We start from the raw sequence: 27774 nt of genomic DNA, 5'->3' as shown, positions 1-27774 counted from the left end.
ACACACACACACACACACACACACACACACACACACACACACACACACACACACACACAGTGCAGCTGCTCTGTTCCACACCATGGCTTAATGTTGTGACTGGACTCCAGTGGAAGCAGTTAAGTGGCATGGAGAGGAGAGAGGAGAGAGGAGAGAGGAGAGAGGAGAGAGCTCAGTGTGCAAAAGAAAAGTCAGTAGAGGTGGAGGAAGTGGTGGTGCTTCCTCCACCTCTACTGATGGGGCTTTCTATCTTACGCTGATATACGTAAGATAGAAAGCAAACAGTGAACAGACCGTGTTTGCACAGAAAAAAAGGTGTGAATAAATGATTCCAGCTTAGGGAACATATTTGGAGTCAACCTATGAATCAATGACTCTTCTACAGTATATGTAGACACATGTTTGTAGTGTGATATGAACAATTATTTGTGAAAAGTAATTACACAGAACATATAGAAATATGTTCTCCTCAGAGACTGATGTAATTCCAGACATGTCAGACCTACTTTATATCATAACAAGCAATTATCTTCTGGTTTTCAACCACATTTTCTTACCCGATCCATCAGTGTGTGTGTGTGTGTGTGTGTGTGTGGTGTGTGTGTGTGTGTGTGTGTGTGTGTGTTTCAGTGCACATTTGAGGACAGCTTGTCTAATTGAGGAAAAAATTGGTTTTCCCAGCATTTGTGTGTGTGCCTCTGCTTGAACTGCACACACACACATACATACATACACACACACGCACACAAAACACAAACAGCACTGTGGCTAGCCACCAAAGAAGCTCCTGAAAGCTCAATTAGGCTGAAAATTGAGCAGTTCAGTGGTGCAGCCAAGAGGCAGAATGTGAAATGGATCTGGTTGAGTTGATCGTGGAAGGAGCATGGTCACTGCCCAAATGGAGGACACTAATTACTCCATGCTGTAAAGTACCAACACACACACACACACGTGCTCAGTAATACAGTGAAGGGTAAGTGAAGAATAGCCTGGCGTGCACAGTGAAGTCAATTGGTATGTTCGACCACAAACAGACAGGATTCAGTGGGCTGTGGAATAAAGTTCTTGCCGTTGAGTTGGAGGATGTTTCTGGACGACAGGCTCCCTCCCCTGAAGCCACTGGTGACTTGGCGTGGTGTGATGATGTGGGAAGGAGACAGCATCACGTCCCCTGCCCTCCTCCTGGTGGGATCTACTGGACACCCTGTAGAAGACAGATACAGTTTTAAGTTTACATCTCATTATGTTTATATGCCAAGCACCTCGTATAGCCAGCTTTTAAAAACAACACGGTGGAACTGTTTTACCTAAAAATAGCAGCTTCAAAATTAGTGTGATGGTAAATTGACTTGGAATAGGGAGAATGAGACCTTTTTCATTCCCACAGATTCTCCACAGAACCAAAGCTGCTTGGTTATTTTCTCTCCAGATTTGTACAAGCTGACCTGCTACACCCACAAGCCACGGAAATTAGAGCTGCTGCAGCGACACTTGCGCCGCCTACTGGCAATGAGTGTCAGTTTTTTTATGGAAGCCGTTTGTTTAGTTGTTTTTTTTGCAGGCTTGATATTTGTAAATTTCTTAGTGAAAATAGTAATTAACAATACATGAGAAATCATTGTGTTACACTAACAGTGGATAACAACTGCTCAAGGAAAAATGTTGTTTTAAGCGATTAAGTGTTTGCTCTTCAAGGAGTACCATTTGCTTCCTGTTATAAATATTTAAGAACCAAGAACAACATCATTACACTTCACCGATTTATTTCTTGACATGGAAAATCTGAAAGTGAAAAAAATAACTTAATCCGAGCAAACTACTTTGTTCTCTACGAATTTGAAAACAATTATAATATCAGCCAAATATATTCTTCAAATATTTAGTACAAAATATATGACTTAGTTAACTTAGGTTGTTGCTTTTGATTTCTAAATTTGGCCTCTGCTTTTCATCAATGTATTTATTTATCTTTTAACTTGTGAAGTACGCTGGGGACCCCTCTTCTACACCAATTATCAAAGTGAACAGACCTGAAGGACAGAAGAAAAACACACGGAAACAGCAGCTAACAACACACATATGCCAATTGTCAACAGGTAATACAAGTGTAAAAATGCAGACCTTTTTATTTATCTAGCATTTATATGTTCCAAATCAATTTGTGCAGGTACTAGACTGTAGGTGGACACATGTGAGGACTGAAGTAGATGTTACATGTCTGTGATTTTAGGTGCTTGGGTGATGATACTGCATATTCCTGTTTTTTCCCACTGAAGAACTTGTTAGCCTACAGAGAGGCACCTCAGATGACTGCAACTCAACATTCTTTCCATACTTTGTTTCCAAGAGGCAAACAAACTAAACCAGTGACCAAACTCCCCAGCAGGATTCCAATGGGGAACGTTGACCTGGCTTGTTGTTTGATCTGCCATTATGTGCTTAATAATGTGATGCAGTCGTTTTCCACACCACTTCTGTGTAGCTCGAGAGACTTGGGTGTTTTTGCACATCTTGGAATAACAAGCAGAACAAAAATCAGTTTTTAGGCTGAAGTTCTCTTTGAAATCGCATGTGAAATTATACATTTTCATTGTAGTCAGTGCCAAAGTGAAGACAGTCCAGCCCTGTCCAGCCCTTAAACCCTGGCTGAGAACACTTGAAGCAAGATCAATACATGGAGACAAGCCTACAGCAGTTAATTAGTGGCCTTAAATTGCCAAAGAGGTCTGGACACAGAAAGCTGGCAACGTGATGAGTGTCATGCTGATGGATGGTTAGTGCTGGCCTCTGTCAGGTTTGGCTGACCTCTCAGTGTCAGGGATGCAGATCCCTGCTCCTATCAGCTACCCGTATTTCTGGAGGTGAGGGCTGGCAACATAATTACACATTACACATCTTCAATTGTACATCACAGTATATAAGGCCTGTCATCACAGAAGTGTTGTGTCATCAACTAAATGGCAAACTTGAGAGTTTGGGCTCATGCTACAAAACCTGCCTCTTTACAACCAGACCCAGCTTCAGCCTGATTTGTTTCCATGTTTTGTTCCTAAATGGGGAAATAATCCATCTTTTTAAAGGCAAGTGGATAAGTTAGCATTCCGGGGTGCATTTGTACTAAGACAGTAAACGATGGTGGAAATGTCGATATTAGGGTTAACAGTAATGCATCCTGTGTAGAGCCCATACAGTAGCTCTGGGAGAGGCTTGCTTACAATTTTGAACACACAAAGTGGCTGCTAATGGAAGCGTGGCAGATAATTGATCGAAAAAGTCACAACCACAACAGCGGCCCGCTTCTTCACAAGAGCCTTTTCAAATACCACAGGTCAAAAGTGTTTTGTGCAATTTACAGGTGTCCTCAGGTCCCCACTCCAAATCTGTTGGATACAATTTACAACGGGCGACTGAAGAAGCAATTAAAACTAAAGTTTACGGCTCTTCAAATTACAGTGCACTGTGACACAATGCTCCAGTGGCTCCTGTAACTTTCCAGCCTTTGGAGCATCACAACAAACCCCCACTGAGGTGTTTAATTGTAGCGTAAGAAGTGTGAGCATTTTCTGAGAGGCTCTGGCCTCCCTCATTCAGGATGCTTTCACATGAAATATGGTGAGTGTAGCAATTAAGTGGCTTTAGTCACACCTCAGTGAGCTCGTAGGAGTTTTAGAAGGAGATCCAAAAGTACACTCCAAATCTTTTAAAGGCAAACTCCTTCATCAACAAGCTGATAATGGGCGTCGGCTAAATGAGTAATGGGGAGCTGGTGTTGCCGTGCAAACAGACACAGACAGCGCGGTCCTGCAGATTAATGGCTGAGGTGTCTGCCGTCCCAATGCATTCCCCTCGTCATCCATCACCCTTCCCTGGTCACACAACTCAGCCGAATGTATTTGTTTGAGTTATATTTCCCAAATATTACTGTGAAGACATTACTTGTGCTGTCACATAAACATCTCTAATCAATAACAAAGCCATAGATATCTCATTCCCAGTGCCTCATTATGGGCTTTTCAGCCTGCTTTCTTTTGTGTTGAGAAATGCTTGGATGATGGATAGAATTGTACAACAAGTCTGCAGGGACGCGATAAGACAAAAAACACCCTGTGCTACGTGCCCACAATAAAGCAAGTGGACTGATGTCGAACCCAATTATGACCCCGTGATGTAATCATTCAATCATTTTAATGAATTGCCTATCACTGGAACAATTATTGGGCTCATCAGACAACATCTACGTCAGTGCTTATCCAGGTTGACGTGGATGTCTTGCTATTGGACACATTATCCGTCACTAAATGCTGAGTCACACTGGTATATTATGAAGACAGGTGGCAGTGATGTAAGGAAATACTCCTGGTCTGCATTGCAGAGAGAAAGTCCAGCACAGCGTTGGCTTTCCCTGTGTTTTCTATGCTGAGGAGAGTAATTGTGGACAAAATGCCAAGGGGCCGAACTCTATCAAATTTATTGACCACCTCTTGTTGCATGACAATAGCTCTGCTTGGCACTACCCCACCTGCCCGCCCTCTTTGCTCGGCTGGCAGCTTTTGAGGTTAAGGCCACAACAACCCACTGATTTACTGGCCCCCCAGAACAAATGGGAGCAAGCACCAAGGGGATTTCAAAGTAGTCTGCAATATTCGATTTCTTCTGCCTCCCTGTTCCAGGCCACTGACCTTTCAGAATAAGCTGATTCTCTCTCACCTCGGGGCTAAAAGCAAGGTTGATAAAGTCAGGCCTTAATGCGCCAACAGCAAGCGCTTTTAATGAGTGAGACATACTATGGTGTACATGCCCCTTGGGGAAGTCACCAAGCTAAACTAATTGTAAGGTAAATTTCACTGATATTTTGTTCCACCTGTAGAAACTTTGGACAGGAGTCTCTTTGCTTTCTCTTGCTGCCACAGTGAGTCTCTCCAGGGCTTATCAGGCCGCTGCAGATGAGGAGCGGTGTGCGGTGAGGAGATGGTTCTAATCGGTCTTCTCTACAGTGCTGAAGCAGATACATGCTTTCTGATTGTGTGTGAGAGAGAGAGAGAGGAGAGAGAGAGAGAGAGAGAGAGAGAGAGAGAGAGAGAGAGAGAGTGTGTGTGCATGTCTGAAGACAGAGAAAAAAAGGGGCCTGCAAAGTGAGAGAGAGAGAAAGGAGAAAACGCAGTCAGCAAAACAATTTAATATCAATAAGCTTCCCCTTCTGTCACACATGAGCCTTTCTGCTGTTAGAAAATATTACCAGATTGAACATAAACCATTTACTGTCTCAATGTTTTCACAATGTAGCTATTACTATATTTTTGTAGCTATATGTGTGTAAGATAGAGTTGGGCCAGAATAAGCTGTTGTAGCCTTGGCTCAGAAACTAAATTGGATCCAGTTGGAGAAATTTAAGTAATTCAAAGTTATTATCAGCCAAAATCAGCCCCCGTTTTTGCATAAAAGCTGACGTTGATATTTTACATCAACAATAGATCAAACAACTTTGTGTCATAAAACGTGCTCACTTAGATAGAGGACCTTCAGGTAAGTATCAACAAACTCTGAAGTTCCCCTTCAGCTCTATGAAGCTTTACACTCTGTTTTTATTCATCATTGTATTTTTCCTTATTCACAACCTCTGCTCTCATCAATGCTGTTTCCAATCGTTGGAATTAACTGTTTACCGAGACAAAGGTATGATAGACACAATTTAGTCTAACTGCCCAGAGCCAAACAGCAGAGAGGCAAGAACAGTTTCTAGCTGGTGGAGATTTTGGCGGAGACCAAAAACAAGCCAAAAGGAAAATGGAGGCTACCAGGTGGCTGGAGGTGCGACTCCGAATGAATGTACGTTTGAATAGGCAGCTGCACACGAGAAAACTGGCCAAAAGAAATTAACAATATGTAAGACATTTTGTTTTCAGGTGTTCTGCTGCCCCCAAGTTGCAAAACAATCTCTTAATGCAGCTTTAAGCTTTAATCAATGCATGAAATGGTGTTGTTAGGAAATTGCCTAATGAGAGCCATAGATTATAAAATATCTTGTGTTTAAGTTTGACATGTCACAGAATTTCCAAATATTTCAAACTTGCTTATTTCTTTGCAATAGTTTGCTGCCCAGGGTGAATCTGTGTTTCTTGAGTCATTGCATTAACTGTTTAACTAATAGAGTTATTGAGTCCCTGACCACCTGAACATTAGAGCCTCTTTGCTAGTATTAAAACTTGGATAAAAATATAAATTCATCTGTCATGTTGTGTCTGAACCAATTCAACAGCCTCAGCGTAAAATCTATAATGATTTCTTTGTTTTTGTAACTTTTATCTCATCCATCCGACATCCATTTATACTTATATGTCCATGCCTATTTGTTTTAGAGAGGCAGTATATATTAATAATCATTAACAGGTTATTAATCAGTCAAGAGCACCGTCCCTCGGAAAAAGCTTTGGGCTTTACATCATCATGACACCACAGATTAGAAAGATTATTCATTGTTTTCTCATTTCTATTTTTGGGAACAACATTAAGCATCTCTCTCGAATGTGTCTCTCCCCCCACCTCCTTCTTCATGCTCGCCTCAGAGCTCATGTGGATTTAGCAGATGAAATCAATCATAGCTTTCCTCTCAGTCCACCAGTGGAGTATCGGTATCAAAGGACGAGCAGGAGGTTGTCACATTGTACAGAGCTCAGCTGCTCCTGCTCTCTGTGTGGGAGTGCTGCGTCGCCTCCTTAACACCTCATTCCAGACCCCTGAATGTTCCATCCGTGATTTCACAACTCTCTATTATTCTGATTAAGCCACTTCCTTTTGTCCTTTACGACGCTAATAATAAAAGCTGCTTCACAGCGTGATTGAAAAGGCCTGACAGTGTATATCATTACCATTAATTAATTCCTCGTCAATCCCACCTTGTGATAATTAAAAAGGATATAATTTGGTGTTTCGCTCTTTTTCATTTCCAAATGACGGTATGCCACTCACTTTTTCCAATAAAGCCTAATTCTGATTAAGTCCCAACGGAGCGGCGTAAGGACATGATTAATGGCATGCATGACTGAAACACATAAAATTAGAAAGGGGAGAGAGTAGCATGTAGTGAGGACTGCACTGCTTCTGGATTATGATAGCATGGTTCATATGACGTTATTACTAATACATGTTTTTGATTTTCTTTTCTTTTTTTAATACCATGGCTCATCTGGGGAAAAAAATATAGAATATTCAACATTCCCATAGACCTAATGTGATCAGTGTAAGAGTGGAGTCACATCAGTGAGTCACATTGAACTGAGTGTCACTTTTCATTCTCTGATTTCAATCCCTGATGTTGTGCTGTTGTTCTGAGTGCTGCAAAGTTACTTTCGGTGAAACGCAACACTTTCTGCACAAGTCAGTTCCAAGCATCAGGAATCGGAGGGATTATGCCCCGTGAGTCACAGGGTAGCTTAACAGGGATTTAAAAAAAAAAAATGCAACATCAAAGTGCCTGTAAATATTTAGTGAATGAAAACAGTATTCCTGTTAGGGAAGAGAAAATCAAAGCAGTACAGGAGTGAATGAGTCTATACTGATACTTACACTGCTGTACATATATATATCATATGATGAATGGATCAAAACAGCAGGTAAACATGGAGTTTTGAATTTTGAATTAAAAAAAGAGAACAAAGAGGCTTTTTTTAAAAAAGTAGATAAGATATAATTATAAATGAGGTGGACTTCTGCGGTTGATCTAATTATAATGATAGGCTACAACTCAAGAATCTGTGGCACACATTTAACTAGGCAATGTTATCATATAACAATGCATGACTAATAATAAATCAGCACAATAATCTAAATCAACAGAATCCCTGGAACAAAAATAAACGTTATCGTCAGTGAAGAAAAGCTTTAGCTCCTTTTGCTGTCTTTTCTCTCAGACTTGTGCGTCATCAACCATTTTCAAGCAGCCTTCCTTCACCTCTCCAGATGAAATCCAAGAGCTGTGTCTACACAGTGTCAACACAGAGACACTCCTCGTCTCTCTGCTTGGCCAGTGTGTATTTTTGATACCACTCAGTGATACCACCCTAGAGAAGCCATAATGTGATAGATTGATAGATAGATAGATAGATAGATAGATAGATAGATAGATAGATAGATAGATAGATAGATAGATAGATGAAGAGATGATAAATGGAGAGATGAAGAGATGATAAATGGATAAATGGATAGATGGATAGATGGATAGACTAAAACACTGATGTGCGCAATAAGCGTTGGAGATTTCATCAGTCCAGTTTGTTTAATGACTTACATCAATAAATGTATGCATATAGCCTTATATCTTCAAACGTCATCTTTGATGACGATATTCCATAAAAATAAGGTTAATCCCAAATTGCATTCCCACTCTGGGATCAAACTACAGACAACATATTTTTCTTTCGTATTGAAACTTTCTCTGGATAAAAATATTAATTCATCTGTCATATGGTTTCTGAATCAATTCTACAGCCTCATCTTAAAATCTATAATGATTTCTTTTTTTTTCCTTCTTCCATTCTGTAACTTTTAAATTATCCATCCTTTCCTGTCTATCCATCTGACATCCATCCATACTTGTATCTGCATGTCTGTTTGTCATGTCTGAGAGACAGTATATATCAATAATCAATAACAGGTTATTAATCAGTCAAGAGCATCTGCCCTCTGAAAATCTCCTTTTTCGTTCCCTCTCTGGCATCAAGCTACACACAACATGTTTTTCTTTAATCTCTCTCAACTGTTTCCCTCTACTTGTTTACACAGCTGCATTGACATAACTTTGACGTCCAGTTTACTCAACCAAATTTGAAAATCAAAAAATGGGAGTTATAGGGTTCTCATGTGATATTGGTGATATACTCTATACCTGTCCACCTCTCATTTCTGCCTTCCTGCCTCACAAAAGCTGTCCACGCTCTGCTTCACCTGCCTGTCTATAAGTCTGGGTGTATGCATGATTGCATGCCTTCTTGGCATGTGTGAGTGATTTGATATCCACACACGCTTGTGTGTGTAAGTGTGCGTTTGTCCTTCCCATCAAATGTCTGCCACAGTCTTCATACAACATTCTCCAGCGCACAGTAGGCATTAGTGTGCGTGTGTCAAATCCTCAAAACCACCGAATGAGAGTGCTAATTAATTATGGCTTAGTGAAAGACGAGAAACACAGTGGACATAAAGGTGGAGAGAGCATGGAACAAATAGACAGAGGGTGGAAGACAGAGTGTGGGAGGGAAAGGTGAGAGGTAAATGGATGAATGTGAGAAAACAGCACGACACTGATAAAGAATGAAGAGAGAAGTATGAAAGTGAGACAGGCAGGGACAGATGGAGGCAGAAACAAAGAAATGAGGTTGCGAGTCCTCCCGCCCTAAATTGATTCTGACTGTAGGCCAGGCCGCCTGATGGATATCTGAGCTTTGATTGGAATTTACATGCCAGACAAAACCCTCCCCCTTCCATCCCCAGCACACCAAATAACCCACTGTGCACTCAACCTGCTGCGAGTGATAAGCGCAATGAGAAAGTGCTGGCATATTTAGCCCTAACAATGGCACTCTGCAGAGTTTCTGAGGCCCAGAGAATGATGCATTGTTTATGATGGGGGTGTGGGGCGAGGCAGGCGGGGGTATCATTTCAACAGTTGATTAATGGCGAAGAAGCAATCATCAGCAGCCATCACGCCATGGGGGAACACCAGGCCCAAATTGGATGAGTGGAGGGGAAGAGGAAAGGAAAGTTGCTAGATGGAGTGGAACTATCGCATTAAGATATTTCGCTGTGGCGCTGTGTTTCCTTTGGAAGCCTGCACACCTCCAGAAAATGGGAAATTTCAACAGCAGCAGCAGCAGCAGCAGCAGCAGCAGCCACCCTGAGGATTCAATGTCATTTCCCAACTCTACACCTCAATAAAAGCAAACAGACAACATTACTTCGTAATCTGAGGCTCCAAATGGATATATGACCTGAATATAAAACACTCCTGTAAATATTTCAGAGGGGGTTTAGGTGATATTGGAACTAGAGTGTCTTTTGAAAGCTAAAACAAACTTTCTTTATATTTACCTTTATGTTTTGGGAACAAGAACTACCCAGCTCTTGGCAACAGCCCCTCGTTTCATGCATGCAGTCTAAACCCTCTACTGTTTCCCAATGGGAGCAGTATAAGATATAGCATGAGTATCTCCACCGCAGGGAAGCAGCAAACATAAGCCTACTATCTGGCTGGTCAGTGGAATTCATACATCAATGATAATAACCATCCCTTCCACACAGCGTTAGTAGAAAACACCAGTTTAAATATGTTATATACGTTGTTATTTTTTCAAATGCACTTGTATCGGATCGCTCCTTGGTAATAGCCGAAAGGAAAGTCCAGGTATCGTAATGAGTATCAGAAAGGGAATGTTGGTATCCGAACATCTCTGCTAATAAGAGGACATCATTTTGTCGGATGTTGTTTAGTTGATTCATCTGTCTCGAAAAATTATTCTGAGGACTGAAATTTAATCTGCTGCAGCTACTCACACCCCCTGAGGATAACTCTGGGGACTTTCCCTTGATTCTATTCAGAGTAAAAAAATTCTTCCTGTACTCACCGATGTTGCCTGTGCGTATGTGCAGACGGCCCCTGACAATGGTGCGGATGGTCATGGGGCTGGAGGCTGAGTGTTGGCCCAGACTCGCACTCATCAGCAGGGCGTCATCTCCCACATAATCTGTGGTCAGCACCTCCACCTCGTGAAGCGCCTGCACCGCTGACTTACCCTGGCGCAACATATACTGGAGATGAAAAATTACAAAACGTACCGATGAGGCTCCTGTATTCTTCTCATTAAATGATGTACAAACATTACAAAGTTATGAGACAAATCAATTCCATTTCAAGATTGGCATGACAAATAGCTGAGCTGAAAAGATCAACATTAAAAAGGCCTTAATTTGCAGTTAGTTTTTCTTCTAAAGATCAAATAGGAGGAAATGTTGCTGAGTACTCTTTGGTCAAATCCACAAACAGCAAATAGGAGTGGTGTTTTCTTCCCAAACAGACTTATGTTGTCTAATAGCCAGCCAGTTTGCTTACATCAAAAAATAGAAAGAGACGATTTCTGCTCTGAGTTACAAAAAGTGAGAAACAGTTTATTCCGATTTCATGGAAGTGTCTGTTGCTGTGTCTGTGAGAAAAGCTGGTTTATACAAAACGTTGTGTTTGTATTTGTCATTTTATTATCAGGAGCAGTGTAGCAATGCCAGGCTCCCTCTACAGAATATGATAAAACAATCTGCAAATGCTGCACGAAGCCATGACAGCCGCTTCAAGATAAAGGTGCGTCATGAGTTGAGTTGACAATGCCTGGGAAAACCCAAATGTGGGTTTTATTTCTCTTCTTTAAATGCTTTACTCTGGAAATTCATGCCAAATTTCAGATGAGTTTAAGTCTGTTAAATTGGAGTTCATGTTGTAGGTTAACATTCACTTATCACTTTCACACTTGAGACCTGAATCAACCTGAGTCTTTCACCTTAAGCTCGATGGCAGTAGATCCTATGAGCAGCAGTGAGTCACTGTCCCAGATGTCGATGTGCATGGTGTGAAGGGCCAGGTAGCGAAGGAACCAGCGCTTCTCTCCTGGCCTCAGGAAACCATCATCTACTCTGAACTGCACCTGCAGACCTGGAGAGCCTGGACAAGAGGAGGGGAGACTTCAGACCAATCCAAATAAGGATTATATTTTACACATAAAAGCAATTATAAGATTCAAAACATCAAAAATGGTACCGTCCAAATAATAGATTGCAATGCATAAAACACTAGACACATTTAAATGTACACCAAAGTTGTGATATAAACCTGATTAATACAATAGATGAATACAATAGTCTAAATAAGACACTAAAATGAACAGCACTTTCTAAATGATCTAAACCCGAATAAGGTCATACTCAGAATAATCAATAATCAAAGTAAGACATGTACCTTCGTCGCATTATGTAGATATGTTTACGTCTGAAACGCATTATAACAAGCTATTGGAGTTGTCATCGCATTTTGGGACATTGACATCACGACAGTTTGCAACCGCTTGACGACAGACGCCCTGAATTCAAGTGTAAACAAGTAGCAGGATGTAATGTTGATGACAATGCTCTGTAACATACTGTAAACTGGAATATGAATGGAGTCAAGTATCATAATCTAAATCATGTTTTACTCTGAATGAGGTCAATAGTCAGAATATAGTCAATGAAGCTAAATGAAAGGTATCCTGTACGAGTTTTCATTTTTACATTCAGTGTTTTGCATCAAAACACAAAATAACTGACTGAAAACATTTCTTTCCAGATTAAACTTTCTTTAATATTTAAAACCTATGTTGTTTATATCCATGTTTTACAGCTACAAAATTGGTCTGAATTTAGAGGAAGGCATAAATTCTGTGAAACCTTGTGGACAGAACTAAACTGGTAGAAGCCATGTGCAGTGACTCATTTGGTCGGCTGATTGCACTGCATGGGAGTTCAAAACCCAGGGAGTACGAGGCCATTTCACAGAACCAGGAGCACATTCAAGATTATAATGGCTCCTAACACACTGCCAGAAAACCTCAAGAGTGATTCCAACAGCAGGATAAAGGCATGACTTTAATCAACAGATCCCCAAGAAACACTTCTGGACCTTTAAGAGGATTACATTTCTCTCTTTCAGAGAAAATAATATACACAGTGTGATGATTGAAGCTATTCTGAGAACAACAGGTGGCTGAAAATCCCATTGAGATATTTAACTGTATTCACCATTTATTTTGTCCTTCTCTCTACGGCCACATGCAGGGTCACACAGAACCTGCCATTCGATGTTTTATTAAATCAGTTTGAAGTAAAAGCCCAGATTCAGTTTGAGAATGTAGAACAATTGCCCTGTGATTGTCTGATGACGGCTCCGCAGTGTGCCGACTTGAAATCATGACTCATCCTCTAACTTGGAGTGATTCAAATCAAAGTGGCCCCACCAGTGATCCCACTCAGCTGGTGAGTGGGCACGCCCAACCGGCAGCAGGGTGTTAATGTTGCTGTGCAGTAAAAGTGTGAATGTGGGCTCGTGGCTTTGGTTTGCAGAGGCCTGATGTTGTCTGCTTTTGTGAGAGGCAGGTGAAAGCTCGGAATAGCCAACACACTTTTGTGCTTCGATTATTTTGTTAAATTTAGTAAACAAGTTAAAAATGAACCTACACGCTTCTAATTTATCAGATCATGCAAAGTTAAGTTCTGTTTTTCTTCTTTTCAAGGCAGAAAAGCCTCTAAAGCAGCACGGAGGCGACCAGGAGACACTAAAACTCTGCAGTGGAAGCAAAAATAAAATATATTTGTGTGGGTTGCAGCTCCTTAAGTGTAGGTTACAGTTGAGTAAGGTTACATTGAAGGTTTCACAGACTGCTGGGTGAAATCCACCCACATCTGATCAGATATCTGAAATGAAAAAATAAACAACATGCCGACTTGGGGAACCTCCAGATTGTGTAACGCAGAGAACAGTGACAACCATGTAAGCTTTTCACCAAAAGACCTTTACAGACCTTAAGATGGAAGCAGAGACCAAAGTCATATTTCTATGCTGCTTCATAACTTTCCTTCCTTTAACCTAACTCAGGCAGACTCCCCTTCCTCCCCTCTACTCAACCACCCGCCAACTCTCTCCACTCGGACCATTAATTCTCCCAGCATGCTCTGGGCTTGTGTGCAGTGGAAGGGTGGCAAAGAGAGCGTAGAGGGAGAGCAGGAGAGAGACAGAGAGTGTGCTGTGTGTGTGTGTGTGTGTTTGTGTATGTGTGTATGTGTGTGTGTCTGTGCTCACAAGTAGGAAAGGATTGTGAGATCAGGCTCAAGGTTTGTACAAGGTGGTGTGCATGTGTTTGCGTGTGCGTGTATGTGCATTTGTGTGTGTGTGTCCGTAAAAAAAATAAAAAACCTGGATGGCTTGCCACATGTGTGCACAGCAGGCCAGACAGGCGGAAAATCCTGCTGGGCATCAACAACAACCCTGTGAAGCCTGCAGGCAAAGAAAATAATGAGGATGCACAGTTGAACAGATAGATGTAGAGACTGATGACTGAGCATCACGGTACACAACCGTTACATTTACCAATATATCTGCGAGCAGCTGTTCTTTCTGTTTGAAAAGAGAAAGATAAAACACATATTGGCCACTTAGGTATTCTCGCTGCAATATCAGGGATAAGATGCACTTTGTCAGATTTGATATAACACCACCTCGGTGTTGATTGTTTTTTACAGGAACATCGAAAAGTAATAATTCGCAACATTTTAGACAAATACATTTTCCTTCATCTCAACAAACAGCCCACATGTTTTGATTGACAATATCTTATCAGGTTGAGAAATGTGAAGTGTATTATTAAGGGAGACACATAGCTGCAGTGGTTTCAGCAAGTGCACAACACAGACTTTGCAACAGGAGACCAGTGTCTGCTTCCTGGTTAACAGTACCAACCATAGGCTTTACGGCTAGGATGGAAGAGATCAGTGTTTACTCCAGGGTTAGGGTTAGGGTGTTTCCCGCTACAAGAGTCATTTAGTTATTGACATTTATTCAGTTCAGGCTTGTGTGCTGCACCTAACCATAAAATGGTTAGAAAAAGAGATTATAACCTGTAGTGTATCAAGATGGCCCCACCTGGTCCCCCTTGGCAGCCCCACTGCATTGAGGCACATTTTTCTGCACCAGTCAACAAGTGATACCGGTCCTCTGTTCTTTTCTAATCACTCACACTCGGAGCTGATCATTAATTGTAGAGCGAATAAAACTAACACAAAATAATCTCTTCAAGTACTGGCCTGGTCCTATAATGACCTCTGATAAGTGTTGGTGTTTATTGTGTGCAATGTGAGTGCAGGCCAGTGAGGGGGTGGGGAAGGAGAACAATTCGGCGGGGTACCTTGAGGTAAAAATCTGTATTTATTCATGTAAAGTTGTATTGTTATGAGTTAAATCATTTGAGTAACTTGGTAATTTTAGTTATAAATCTTGTGTTCCTGTTAAGTTTTGAAACACTTAAAGGTTCAGTGTGTAGAATTTAGTGACATCTAGTGTTGAAGTGTCATGTTGCAGCTGAATACCCCTCAACTCACCCTCCACTTCCAAACATTATAGAGAACCTGTGTTAGCCTTCAGTTGTCATAAAAACTCAAAAAGTGTTTAGTTTGTCCAGTTTGGACTACTGTAAAAAAACATGGCAGCCTTCGTAGAGAGGAACCGCTCCTGATGTAAATATAAAGTATTTAAATATAAAGGGCCAATTCTAGGGTAAAGAAAACAACAATTTGTAAAATTAAGATGAAACACCCTTGTGAAAACATCACTAGGATAAATTTATATTCAGTTTCTGCCAATTTCACCTAAATCGTACACACTGAACTTTTAACACATTTACGTTTGATGCACACATTACTAGCTAGCTATAGCTTATGCGTGTTCATTTGGGACGATGTGGTGCAAGCCAAAAGTTGGCTTTTGCCACAGATGATGCCAAACCCATGTTAAGTCACAGACATGTCAGTTAAGCAGTGTGTACACGCCCACACTGTCCTGAGAAGAGTTTGAATCAGGGAGTAAATGTAAACAGTTGCGTGGGTGGACACTTTGCTGTGTAGGGCACAGACAGATGAGATTATTCTCATTCCTGGCAAATAACTGCCAAGAATGACACAGTTCACAAATTGATCTGTTATAACCATCAGGGACTCAGATCTCTCACCCGCTGCTGGTTTGAGATCAAATTCCTCTGCAGCCTAACAATACATATTATTACAGAGGAAGCAAATTGCTAATTCCTTCTGTCACTGATGAATTCTTGTAATTGTTATTACCTAGGGTTTAAACGATTGAATTGCTTGTACATAATTGTAAAAATGTTACACTGGTTGCATAAGCAAAATCAGTCATTGAGACAAAACACTTAAATCGCTGCGTGAGCTAACTTGCATGAGGTTAACAGCAAGCTGGCAAACTGTCTCGATTATTCCTCTGTTCTTGAGTGTTTAATGGCACAATGTTAAAAAACTGAAGGATCTGAGTGTCTCAGAAAATAAACCAGAGAAACACACAAAGAAAGTTTTGGATTTTGCTGTGGATTTTTTATGTCTCACTTCCTGTGCACAGAGATGGTTTCCTGCTAGTATAAAAGACACAGCACCAGAAGTGAATGCATGAAAGAAGATGGTTCTGGTCTTGGATGTTCCTCTTTTGCAGCCACATTGTGACATAAATTCTGATCAAATGTTGCTGTAAAACTGACTTGATAGCGAGACAGAATCTAATTCTAATGAGTGCATGAAGAGACATGAAAGGGTTGTCCACCCACAGCCTGGAGCGGGGTTCAGAATTCAATGGGCTTCTTGGGAACTTTCCACCCAGCAGGACAGATAATCACAACGCTGAATAACCACAGAAGCTTTGAAGCTCAAACTCAGATTCCATATTCTCTCTCAACCTCTGTCTGTCTCACACACACACACACACACACACACACACACACACACACACACACACACACACACACACACACACACACACACACACACACACACACACACACACACACACACACACACACACACACACACACACTGAATGATGAGAGAGCAGTCAGTGGATCATTGATCTTGGACAATACTTAAATCATTCCTGTCTTTATAGATCACTTAAACCACAGCCACTGTTCAATGTTTTACATTAACCTTAATTTGTCCAATTAGGGAGAGTACGATAACTACAAAAGTGTTATCGAAAAAAAAAACGAAATTAAATGAACCCTCCTTAGTCATTGTCTGGGAAATATATTAGTCCCTGTGTCACTGTGGTATAGCTGCAGTTGTAATTTCTTTTCAATGGTGCTATAAATTAAGTAAATGTATTAAAATGTCAGTACTGTGAGTCCCAACGCAGTACTTTTTTACTCACCTTAGGTTACAGACACATTGTTAATGACATTTTAACATGGCAGATGAAATATTAAGACTGATGTGATGCAAACAAAAAGGCACAAAAATACTTAATTAAAGATCCCATCACTGAGATCAAATTCAGAGGTGGTCTGGGACACACATGGCTGAAGTCCTCTGACCCACTACCCTTTCTTAATGAATCCAAAGTATTTTTACACTTTTCAGTGTTTCCCATACATTGATTTATTTGTGGTGGTTTGTAACAAAATCTACAATAACTACCACATATTGATTTTACATATTTTTTAAATTGCAAATGGGTAAACACACACACACATGCATGCACGCACGCACGCACACACGCACACAACATTGACATGACTGTCTGTCATACGGCAGACTGGGTCAGAACAACCTTGTGTTGTCTCTGCAAACAAATGATACAGCTACATGTTTATTTGCATATAGAGCAAGGCAGTGAGATCCGATCACAAGTGGTCAGTGGAGACGCATCCTAATGGCAGGTGTGAACTGATGTTTCTTTAGCTGTCCACTTGAGATAGAATCCCCAAAACACATGTTAAAGACACGTGACTAAAGCTATGCTAATGGTTTTGTGTTAAATGCTGATCTGGATCATGCACCAGCATCCTACCCTGCTCACAGTGACATTACTGACATGGTGGTTTTCAGCAAGTATGCTCACAATCTTAGTTTAGCATACCGGCACGCTTAAAATCCCAATTAGCACTGAATAAGATGAGGCTGATGGAAATGTCATTGGTTTTGCAGGTATATGGTCAAAAACCAACACGATGGTGGCCTTAGATAAAAAGAGTGAGTCACAGTGAAATGGCAAAATCATAAATCATTAATTTAAATTGACTGAAGTACAGCAAACATAGTTTCACTTTAAAGGGGCATTTTGGCTTTTTTCAACCTGGGGTATAAAGAGGTTGTGCGAATGAATGATACTTTCCAAAACTTCTAAAAGTTTTGCGAGACTTGGGATTGTTGCAGGAAGACGGAGGTGGAAACGTGAGTGAGAGAGAGTGAGTTGGAGAGAGGAGCTTTCATTTTACTGAGAGAACTAGGCAATGAACTATTATGGTTGAAATTTTTTCTGATGTGGACAATGTCGATGAAGCATTCGATTTCGATGGTCGCCCCTACTTGTTTGAGCCGGACTATACGAATGAGCTCCTACAAATTAAAGACTGACGGGACAAAGTCAGAGGCAATAAGCAGAGGAAGAACAACTAGCTGCTGCACGGTTGAGAATAAGACTCCTCTTTGAGCCAGACATGTGAAATGACTCTTAGCAAAGACCCAGAATAACAATTTGAGCCTGTTCATTTATTATGGTGGGAAAAAAAGCACTTTGAGTGGACATTTGTTGGACTGTTGCATTTGCCTCATAAGATTACATTTCAGCCACAGCTGCCGCGTCACGGCTGCAGGCAGATATGATCCACTGGACCGATTCTAAAGGCTTTTTGGTGCCATTCATTTACACAATCACCCTAATAAACATAGGGCCGAGGTTGAAAAAATTCCCCTTTAAATGTCGTCAAACAGCAGCGATAAGACTCGTTTAAACACAAGAGTTTTCTCTGTGTGTTTTGTCTGTTGTCTTTCCTACTTTAGAAAGTAATTACGAAGAATTAAGAAGCAAAAAGGATTTTCTGTTTTCATTTATTTTCCCCTTTTTGATTTATTTTCATCTTATCTTATCATCTTTAAATTACTCTGATTATATAACTGTTGCGTAAACAACCATAACATCAGGCCAAATTTACACCTCTCCTACAAAATCAGATCCAAACAATCTCAGATGGTTTTTGTGTAATTGTTTGTTCAGTCTTTGTTTGTAATCTGATATATTTCACTGATGAAACTTGTAATTTGTGGTGCAATAAAAACTAAAATTAAGATCATTTCCAAATGTTCATAAAACTTTCTCATATCTGCTTGTAGTGATATACAAAAACAAATCAGATTTAATGTCACAACAGTTTCCACTGAATGAACTCTCAAGCGGCTCTTTTTTGTTTGTAAACAGTATTTTTTGTGGTTCATCATGTAGAATTACTTAATACAGATGTATCAGGATTTTAAAGAAGCAGAAATAATTACCTGGATAAATAATAAGAGAAGCAGTGAATTAACTTTAAAAGCGTTTAAAGAGATACTTCACCCCAAAATGAAAATTCACTCATTATCTACTCACCACAATGCCGATGGAGGGGTGGGTGAAGTGTTTGAGTCCACAAAAGGCATTTTAGGTTTTCTTTCTGTTGTTTTTTTTACATTTGAAGAAGGGGTCACCATTTACTTCAATTGTATTGGATTTGGCTGCAACGCTGTTCAGCCCTGAAACTCCAACAGTGTTTTGTGGACTCACCCCTCCATCGGCATAGTGGTGAGTAGATCATTTTCAGTTTTGGGTGAACTATCCTTTTAATCCTGCAATAAGAAGTTCATCAGTTGTTAGCAGGAGAGTGGGAAGGGTCTTATCCTCAGAATATATGGAAGGATCTGTGTGAACGTAGGAGGGCTTTGAGGAAGTGCACCCTGGATGATATAGAGTGAGAGAGATGTGGAGACAGACAGAGAAATATTGATGGAGGAACACTGGAGTGTGTGTCTTGGGAATGGAGAAAATGTGTAGGAGTAGGAGCAGGGGGGGTGGGGAGGTTGTTTGTGTGTTCAATATCACGCTCTGTCAGAGACTGTAATATCTCTTCCATTTCATTAGTTGCTACATGAATAGACTTGACATCAATCAGCGCCCGCTCGTCTGATTGAAAGAGAAGTGCCTCAGAACGTCATGGAGCATCATGGAACAAGCCTGGAGTTTGTCGAAACTGATTGTACGATGTTAACCTGGAGTGCACCGATATGAATCACTGCACGATTTATATCCACAATCTGTAACTGATACATGACTCTGACTCCACCACTGTTGGTAGTGGGAAAAATTCATGTTTGCACCTACCGAGATGGACATTTATGCACCTAACAGCACCTTCCACTGTGAATTTATGTTCTCAAATGCATAACAATGAGGTGATAGCATACTAACATCACTATCTCAAGAGGTCTCTGGAGTGCTCAGGCGGGGGTACGTTTTTTTTTTTTTATGTACAGCACACCAATACATCAATATGGCGTAAGCCTGTATCACCAAAAGCTCTCTTGACGCCCTTGTTGGTCTCTTCCACATGTATGGCACCCCTTTTGCATCCTGAGATATCTGTTTTCTTTTTTAACTATTATTTCTGTGGTGTGAGCAACGTCATCAAGACACCCACTTGCTCGCAGAGAATCCTCCTGCTGCTGTGTTCTACATCGGCTGCTTCTAGCATTCTGTGCACTGTCCATAGAAAGTCCACAGGAAGTCTGGAGCCTCCCACTCAGACATTTTCCCTCTCACATACAGCCCCTCTGGATAATGTCTCTTTCCCCTTCCTCTTATTTGATTATCAGACAAAGGCTCAAATTAAGGAAGAAAAAAACCTTTAAAAAGGTCACAGAACACAAATGTTTATCTGGGCGATGGAGGGCGTGACTCTCCAATTCAAAGGTGAAATGAAGAGTATTGTTTTTTTGCAGCAGTGGTTCCTTACCAGTGTTGACTGTTCCATCTCTGTTGATGGAGGCCACGACACAGGGAAGTGGATCGCAACGTTTTTGTTGAACCTTGTCACTTTTCAGCAGTTTGAGCTTCTGCGATGTCACTGGTGGGAAGCGATAGAACTGGAAGGTGAAGTGGATGTTGTCCGGCCAATCAGGACCAACACCCGGCGTTGGTATCCTGCCAAAAAGATGAAGCCGAATGATTATTCAAACAATTATGACCTAATAAAGAGAATAATAATTGCAAAAATAATACAGCAAAACTGCATGTGAGTGAACCCACAAGTGACTGATTTACTGTCCTGAGTGTTATCAATGAAAAGCTAACTGGGATTTTTTTATGACAAAATCTATGCGACAAGTGAAGCAGAATGCACATTTGAAAGTGAATGTGTGAAAATGTCATTAAAACCTGGAAGGGTAAGTCCCTTTTCAGATAATGATTTACCGCAGACAATTCCAGGAAAGTAAAAAATCAAATATGCATTTCATTCACGTCCTCGCAGAGCTGGTAATTCAGCTTTATAGCTACTTAAAAGTAAAAAAACCTATAATCAAAATGTGGATTAGAAATTTAAGGGGTAAATCACACCATAAAAAATCACTATAATTTGTACTGCTCATTGAGAAGGTGAAAACTACGCACTGCACCTTTGCGTATTATAAGTGGATTGCTTGGCTGCTTCTTCAAAACTAAACCAGCATGAAAACTTGTTATTAAATCTGTAGAAGAAAATAATCATAATTGTTTGTGAAAAAAAGTGAATACATATGTTTTTTTTTTCTCACATTTGTATTTGCTTACTATGACTCCTATGGAGAGACGTGAAAGACGTGTCTGTGATGATGACAACCTGCTGGTGTTGTGTTCTCCTGTTCACACAAACACCACCTACTGTGTCGGATTTCACACACACACACACACACACACACACACACACACACACACACACACACACACACACACACACACACACACACACACACACACACACAGCCCTCAAAATGCCACAGTGAGCCTGGAAGCACTAGATACTGGCACTGAACACACTGAATAAAGAGCGACTTTCAGGATGAGCCTCTTTCTGTTGCTGTCTGATGAATATATAAGTAATCAGCAAGCACGGGATGCTGGGAGGCTCCCTATGACCACGGGCAGGGTGTCAGGGCTGAACATTTCAAAGTTGGATCTCATAAGCACGGCGTGTGACCTCCCAGTCGATCACACGCTCGGATATTCCACTGTTAAAAGATGCTCCCGTGCACCGTCTTCACAGAGGAGCCGACATCAATATTCATTCTGTAAACAGATAAGATTGATAATTATGCGCCCGGGTGAGAGGCCTATCCACGGGCGCTCTGCTTGCTTAAGTGCTGCTGCTGCTGCTGCTGCCGCCGCCGAAGCCCCTGTCTGCCATATCTGTTTGTCATAATTATGAGCCAAACCTCACCCCTCTCTACAGCGAGCCACAAAGCTTCCCAGTCTATGCTCAAGTGGGTACTTTCAGGTTGCCTCAAGGTGGCCATGACAAAAGAACCCGGGGAATCAGATTAAGATTTCATTACACTGCAATGTACAAAATTTAAGTGAAAATCCATACTTTCTGATATTAAAATATCTGTGTTGTTTCATTGTCTTCACTGTTACCCAGAGGCTTTCAATATTTGTTGTGGTAATCTTACAATATAACTCGTTTTTTTGCTACCAAACATCCTTCAAACTGGCCTGCAGAAACAAAGTGATTTAATTGCCAGCTTGTTTGGAATAAACAGGATTGTGATGCTAAGCTGGGGGAAAGCTGGAAGAAGGAGACATGTCATTACTGCCCGTTTATAAAGGTGGGAGAGAGTGAAAAACTTTAAAGCTAAATCAGGAAGTCAGAGTCTAAACTATAATGGACGATTTCCTCTGACATTTTTTGGTGTAATTTGGCGAATCTGTGGTTTTGTTTACAACCTGTCTGACAGATTCTCTTTCTTTCGTCTGACTTACATTTTTGGAACTGTCACCATATCCACCAACCAGAACTATCCTTTAAGAGGCTCAAATTTAGTAGAGGCCACCTGTTGAATTAAAAGTTGAGTTCACCCAGAAATGAAAATTCACGCATTATCTACTCACTCCTATGCCGATGGGGTATTTCACCAGTAGGGCCTAAGCTATCGGACATTAGCGTTTCAGACGGTCCTTGAATGCACCTCAATGGAAGATATCAGGGGACATTTAGTCTTAAAACAGGGTGTAGATGAACTCGTTTCGAGTCGAATATGAATGTTGGGGCTTGGGGACACTTGGATGACACCACACAAGCAGTATGCAGGCAAGTAATGTTTTTTCTGTTGTTTTATTATGTCTGAAGATAGGTCACTAATGTCTTCAATTGTACCCACCCACCCCTCCATTGGCAAAGTGGTGAGAAGATAATGAGTGAATTTTCATTTCTGGGGGAACTATCCCTTTAAGGTCTTTGCAGACAAAGTCTGAATTTTTCTTTCTTTCTTCTTCCTTTTCAAATAAATATGACCTTGTGTCACTTACATTTACACTGACTCAAAAAATCTCTCCATTTGCTGTGCTTTTGTGCTGTTCAGGATCAACTGGATATCAAAGTGGACACCTCACATCCTGTAATAGACTTGAAATCGATCAGAAAGATTTCGCAGCTTCTTACACGGAAGATGAAATTCTCCTTGTTCCGGACGGCCCCCTCTGGATCGGATGGACCAAATGGTTTACTTTTCATCTTCGCTGCTCGACAAAATTGTATCTCCTACTGCAAAATTTCATCTCGATTAGAATAATAAAACCATTGGACTGTATGTAAGTTTTCTGTGCAATGGCGATTTGTTATTGGACCAAATGGGTTGAAAATGCATATGAAAAATACAGAGCTTTACTGTGGCTGCAGTTCAGGCAACAACATTAACACAACACATTTGTGGGTCTCATTAATGTTATCTTAGAGGCTGCAGCATACAATCCCTTAGCTTGAAAAAAACACTTAAATGTAATGATTACAAGTAATTTGAAGATGTCACCTGGGGTTCTGCAAAATCTTTTACTCATACCTGATATTATACCTACTCTAAATTGTCAATAAAACTTTAAGACATTTACAGCCCCACAGATTTTCAAAATGTTGTTTTGCCTGTAACAAGATTTCAAGTGATTGTTGCCACTGCGTTAACATGATGCGGCTCTTTCCTGACAGTTGTTCTCCCTCAGCCACTTCCTTCCTCCTCTCTGCTGCACTTGGATGTGTGGAGGTCAAACTCAACTAATGTCACACTACTAGAGTAAACACTGGCACACCATACAAACAGAAAGAGCAGCCAACAATGTGTTTCCTCCAGGGATCTCGACTACAACTACAACTTTTACTGAAAACTGCACATTTTGCCAAATAGGAAAAAAGAGTAGAGAGTAGAGAATCATGTGAAATATTAAATGAAGTCCCGTTTCTGGAAATTCAAATCAACAAGTCTCTGAAGTTTCGAGCAGCCTGGGGTGAAGAAGAGATTTGCCCTTTAATTGAAATGTATTAATAGATCTATCTATTCAGCTGTAGCACTGAGAGGAGCGTTATCATCCCATCATCCCATGTCCTGAACAGTAGGCAAATCCATAGAGTTGAGCACAGGAAATGGCAGTACAGTGGTGGGTCTATGATGAACAAGACATATGTGGATTTAACTACTGACAGCGCTGATGACCAGATAGAAGGACACAAATAGTGGTGTGTTTTGTGCCCATCCATCAGGCCCCCCCCCCCTCCACTGTCAGCCCCTGACAGAGGGGATGCTAGCTCCAGGCTTTTTGTGATGAGCCACTGACTGGAAATGTGTTTGTGTTATTCTTAAATTGTGAGCATTCTTGTGTGTGTGTGTGTGTGTGTGTGTGTGTGAGTTTATGGGTGTGCACTTGACATGAGAGTGGAGGATGACTGGCAGTACTTTAAGCCTAGTTTAAGTGCATTGAAATACTGCCAGCAGTTCAAAGCCGTTCAGTTCAAAGCCATGCCTGCAGTATAAAAACAAAACAAGAGAAATCTCAACGTAGGCTGGGAAGGCAATGTCCTTGGTCGTCAAACACAATACATGAATGATGTAAGAGTTTCTGTATACAGTTACAGGGGGAAGAGAACGAATGTGAACCCTGTGGAATCACCCATTTTCCTGATTGAATTAATCATAAAATGTGAAATGATATTCGCCTAAGTAAGAAGTACATTCACAGTGCGGGTCTAAAAAGTGAAACAGAGGATTTGACAACTGGTCAAATCCTACTTTGGCAGCAATGACCTCAGACATATTCTTAGAATGTCTGGTGTGGACAGCTCTCTTGAGGTGATTCCACAGTATTTCTACTGGGTTACGGTCTGGGTTCTCCATCTCCGTTCCATCACCAACTTCTATTGAGCTCCAGCCAGCGGAGAGCCACTCTGAAATGATACCTTGATGTTGAGCTGTCCAGACCCAGAGGCAGCAAACAGCCTCAAATCAAGATGCTCCCACCACCATACTTACCTCTGGGATAGTGTTTGAATGTTGGTATGCAGTTCCCATTTACTCCATACATACATAGTGCTGCATGTTCTTCCCAAACAATTCAACTAGGATTATCAGTCCACTGATCATCCTGCCTTGGTAATCATTTAAACTCGACGCCACAATATAGGAAGAGCAGCCACACAACTAAATCCTTTCAGTTATAAGACAGTTAGGCTGACTGTGGACTGATGATTATCTCAAATATTAAAGATGACTCAAAGATGATGTCATAATTTCCAGCTTTATACAAATCAAAGTGTTTTGATCGTAAATCCAGGTTTACACTTACTTACTTTTTCACTCACACTATAAAAAGTGAGTAAATTAGTGAACAGTAAGATGGTGTAAGTCAAGGACTGCTCTCTTTCACTTACAACACAAAATTATATTTACAGTTACACTTGATGTAATATGTCATCACAAAAGCCAAAATAAGCTGCTGCTCACTAATTACACTGGGGTGTCACGTGACCCAGCACCGCAGGGGCTCACCTGGTAAACGCCAGAAACTGAAACACCAGCAGGTTTCCTTGTAGAAGGTCAGCCTCTTCACGCTGGGGGTCAAAGGGCACCGGCTCTGTGGGGTCCAGGACTTCTGCCACCTGCCCGCTGTAGTCCGCAATCTCCGGGAAGCCAGCGGAGTAGAGGTGGGCGAGGGAGCTCCTGGAGCTGACTGAGGAGGAACTGCAGGAGAAGGGCAACATTTTAGGTAAAGGTCCTGATTTATGAGCGCACATCAGTGATTTGCTGAGCTGAAAAGACTTCAGTGAAGGCTGTTCCTGATGCTTTACCAGCAGCAGGAGGTGATATGTTAAAACCCTGCTGCACTACCCTCACAAGGGAGATTTGTGGCTGTAAATGAGGCGGATAAAATGTTTGGAAGTGGAATACGTGGCTGTCTTATCATTTGAGACCCAGCATCATTTATCTTGGATGTGTATGGTTTTGAGGGTGAAAAAACCCCCTTCAATTTACTCACTTCATCCAGTCGGACTGATCTTGAACAAAAAACGCGGTGAAACAATGATTATGCAGCATGAGGATGTCAGCAGTATCTGTCAAGCAGCAGCAGCACGAGAACACTTGCAGGGGAGAGAGAACGGCTGCCAAAGTGTTCCCTCAGGATTTTTCTAGTATAATTGGCATTTACCTCTAATCATAGTAGCCACCTGTTTTTCTGCGACTATGGTAACATTCATAACTTGTACTTTCAACACTGACACCCAACACTGCGCTATGATAAACACAGTGCACAGATGGCTGGCAAAAGTGCCTGCACGGAGAAGCGATATTTAGCGTTATCACGATGGTAAGGCTGCCTGGTGTCCAGTTGGTAAACAGTCGGGCCCACAGCGATCACATTTGTGAAACGATAAAGCCTCGATCAAACTAATTAAGGCAACAATGGTAAAGAAGGGAGCTGATTGGGTTTTCCTCTGCGGCTGTGTCAGTTTCATGCTTTCCCTCTCTTCCTGAACGCTCAGAGGTATAGCTTAATTTAGCCCCAGTGGATTAATATTCAAGCCATCGTTTTTTTCAATTTCAAAGTGGGCTCAATCAGATATGCACAACAACTTCAATTAAACTTCTTTAGAATTCATTGTTCTTCTCAGAGAAGTGGGTCAATCCACACGGAAAACAGTCAAAAAGATGTTTTGGCTCCGAGTGGAGAGGCAGAGATGTTTCAGCCCACTGAACTGAACAGCACTGCGTCTGGATCCAAACTCTGGGACCGGGAAACGGTTTCGTTGCCAGCTGCTTATTGACAGACTCTGTACTAATACAATGCCTTGTTTCCGAGTTACTGTGCCCATTATTTGCACCGTGTTCATTCTCGTGTGGTGACGCACCTCAGCAGACCTGGCCCGCACTACTGCCGTGTATCTAATCTCTATTATTAGCTGCACGTAAATGGGATAGCCTGTTTCATTGCATCCTTTTGCACTAAATCAAATGTAAAAACCTAGTCCCCTGCAGATGGGTTTCACAATGAATTTTTACACGGACAAACAAACCCAAGGCCATTACCTAAAGTGGGATGTAAAAGCTGACGAAACGATTTCTTGAAATTGGCTCTGAGTGGAATTCTCCTACTTACTGACAATACTGCTGTACAACCCAGTGCACACATGCTGCCAATTAGTGAGCAGATCGATATCCCTCTGTAGTACGACAGTGCTTCATTATCACAACAGTGTGGTAATGAAGCACTGTACTAGTGTTCACATCGACCAGATATAAGAGTAACAAGTTAAAAGGATGTTTAAAAGAGGCTTCATTCAATAATGTCTCCTATCAAACATCAGTAACAGTCAGGTCACGCTACCATGCTGTAGTGGAGAGGTTCATGAAAACAGAACATGCAGAGGGAGGGGCGGGGGGGAGATCATAGAAAATACAACAAGGAAAAAAAGTTGAAAAACGCAAACTTGAGAGCCACATGTATTGAAGTCTGGTGGCTAAATCGTGCCTAAATCCTGTCTAAAGTAAACTAGAACATATTTTTTTACACTGAATCTCTGATCAACAGTTCCACTCAAGTCAGTATTCAGCTGATGGATTTTCAAGGTTAACCATTGCGAGCATCTATCTATTATATTGGCCGGT

General features: G+C 41.2%; 1 protein-coding gene across 3 annotated transcripts in view; it reads right to left on the bottom strand.

Moving 5' to 3' along the window:
- nphp4 (nephronophthisis 4) overlaps positions 1–27774 on the bottom strand; it is a 156589-nt gene that overhangs the window by 25063 nt on the left and 103752 nt on the right. For all 3 annotated transcript variants that reach the window (XM_035160267.2, XM_035160268.2, XM_035160269.2), the window contains 5 exons: positions 25660–25851; positions 20607–20794; positions 11538–11698; positions 10614–10797; positions 1070–1204 (listed from right to left, as the gene is read on the bottom strand). In XM_035160267.2, coding sequence (XP_035016158.1) covers positions 1070–1204; positions 10614–10797; positions 11538–11698; positions 20607–20794; positions 25660–25851 — 860 coding nt within the window. The remainder of the gene's footprint in view (positions 1–1069; positions 1205–10613; positions 10798–11537; positions 11699–20606; positions 20795–25659; positions 25852–27774) is intronic.

Source organism: Hippoglossus stenolepis, chromosome 6 (assembly GCF_022539355.2).
Source record: "Hippoglossus stenolepis isolate QCI-W04-F060 chromosome 6, HSTE1.2, whole genome shotgun sequence".
In the NCBI taxonomy this organism is placed as follows: Eukaryota; Metazoa; Chordata; class Actinopteri; order Pleuronectiformes; family Pleuronectidae; genus Hippoglossus; species Hippoglossus stenolepis.
Note: the sequence above shows the minus strand (reverse complement) of the source record. Positions and strands in the feature narration are given on the sequence as shown.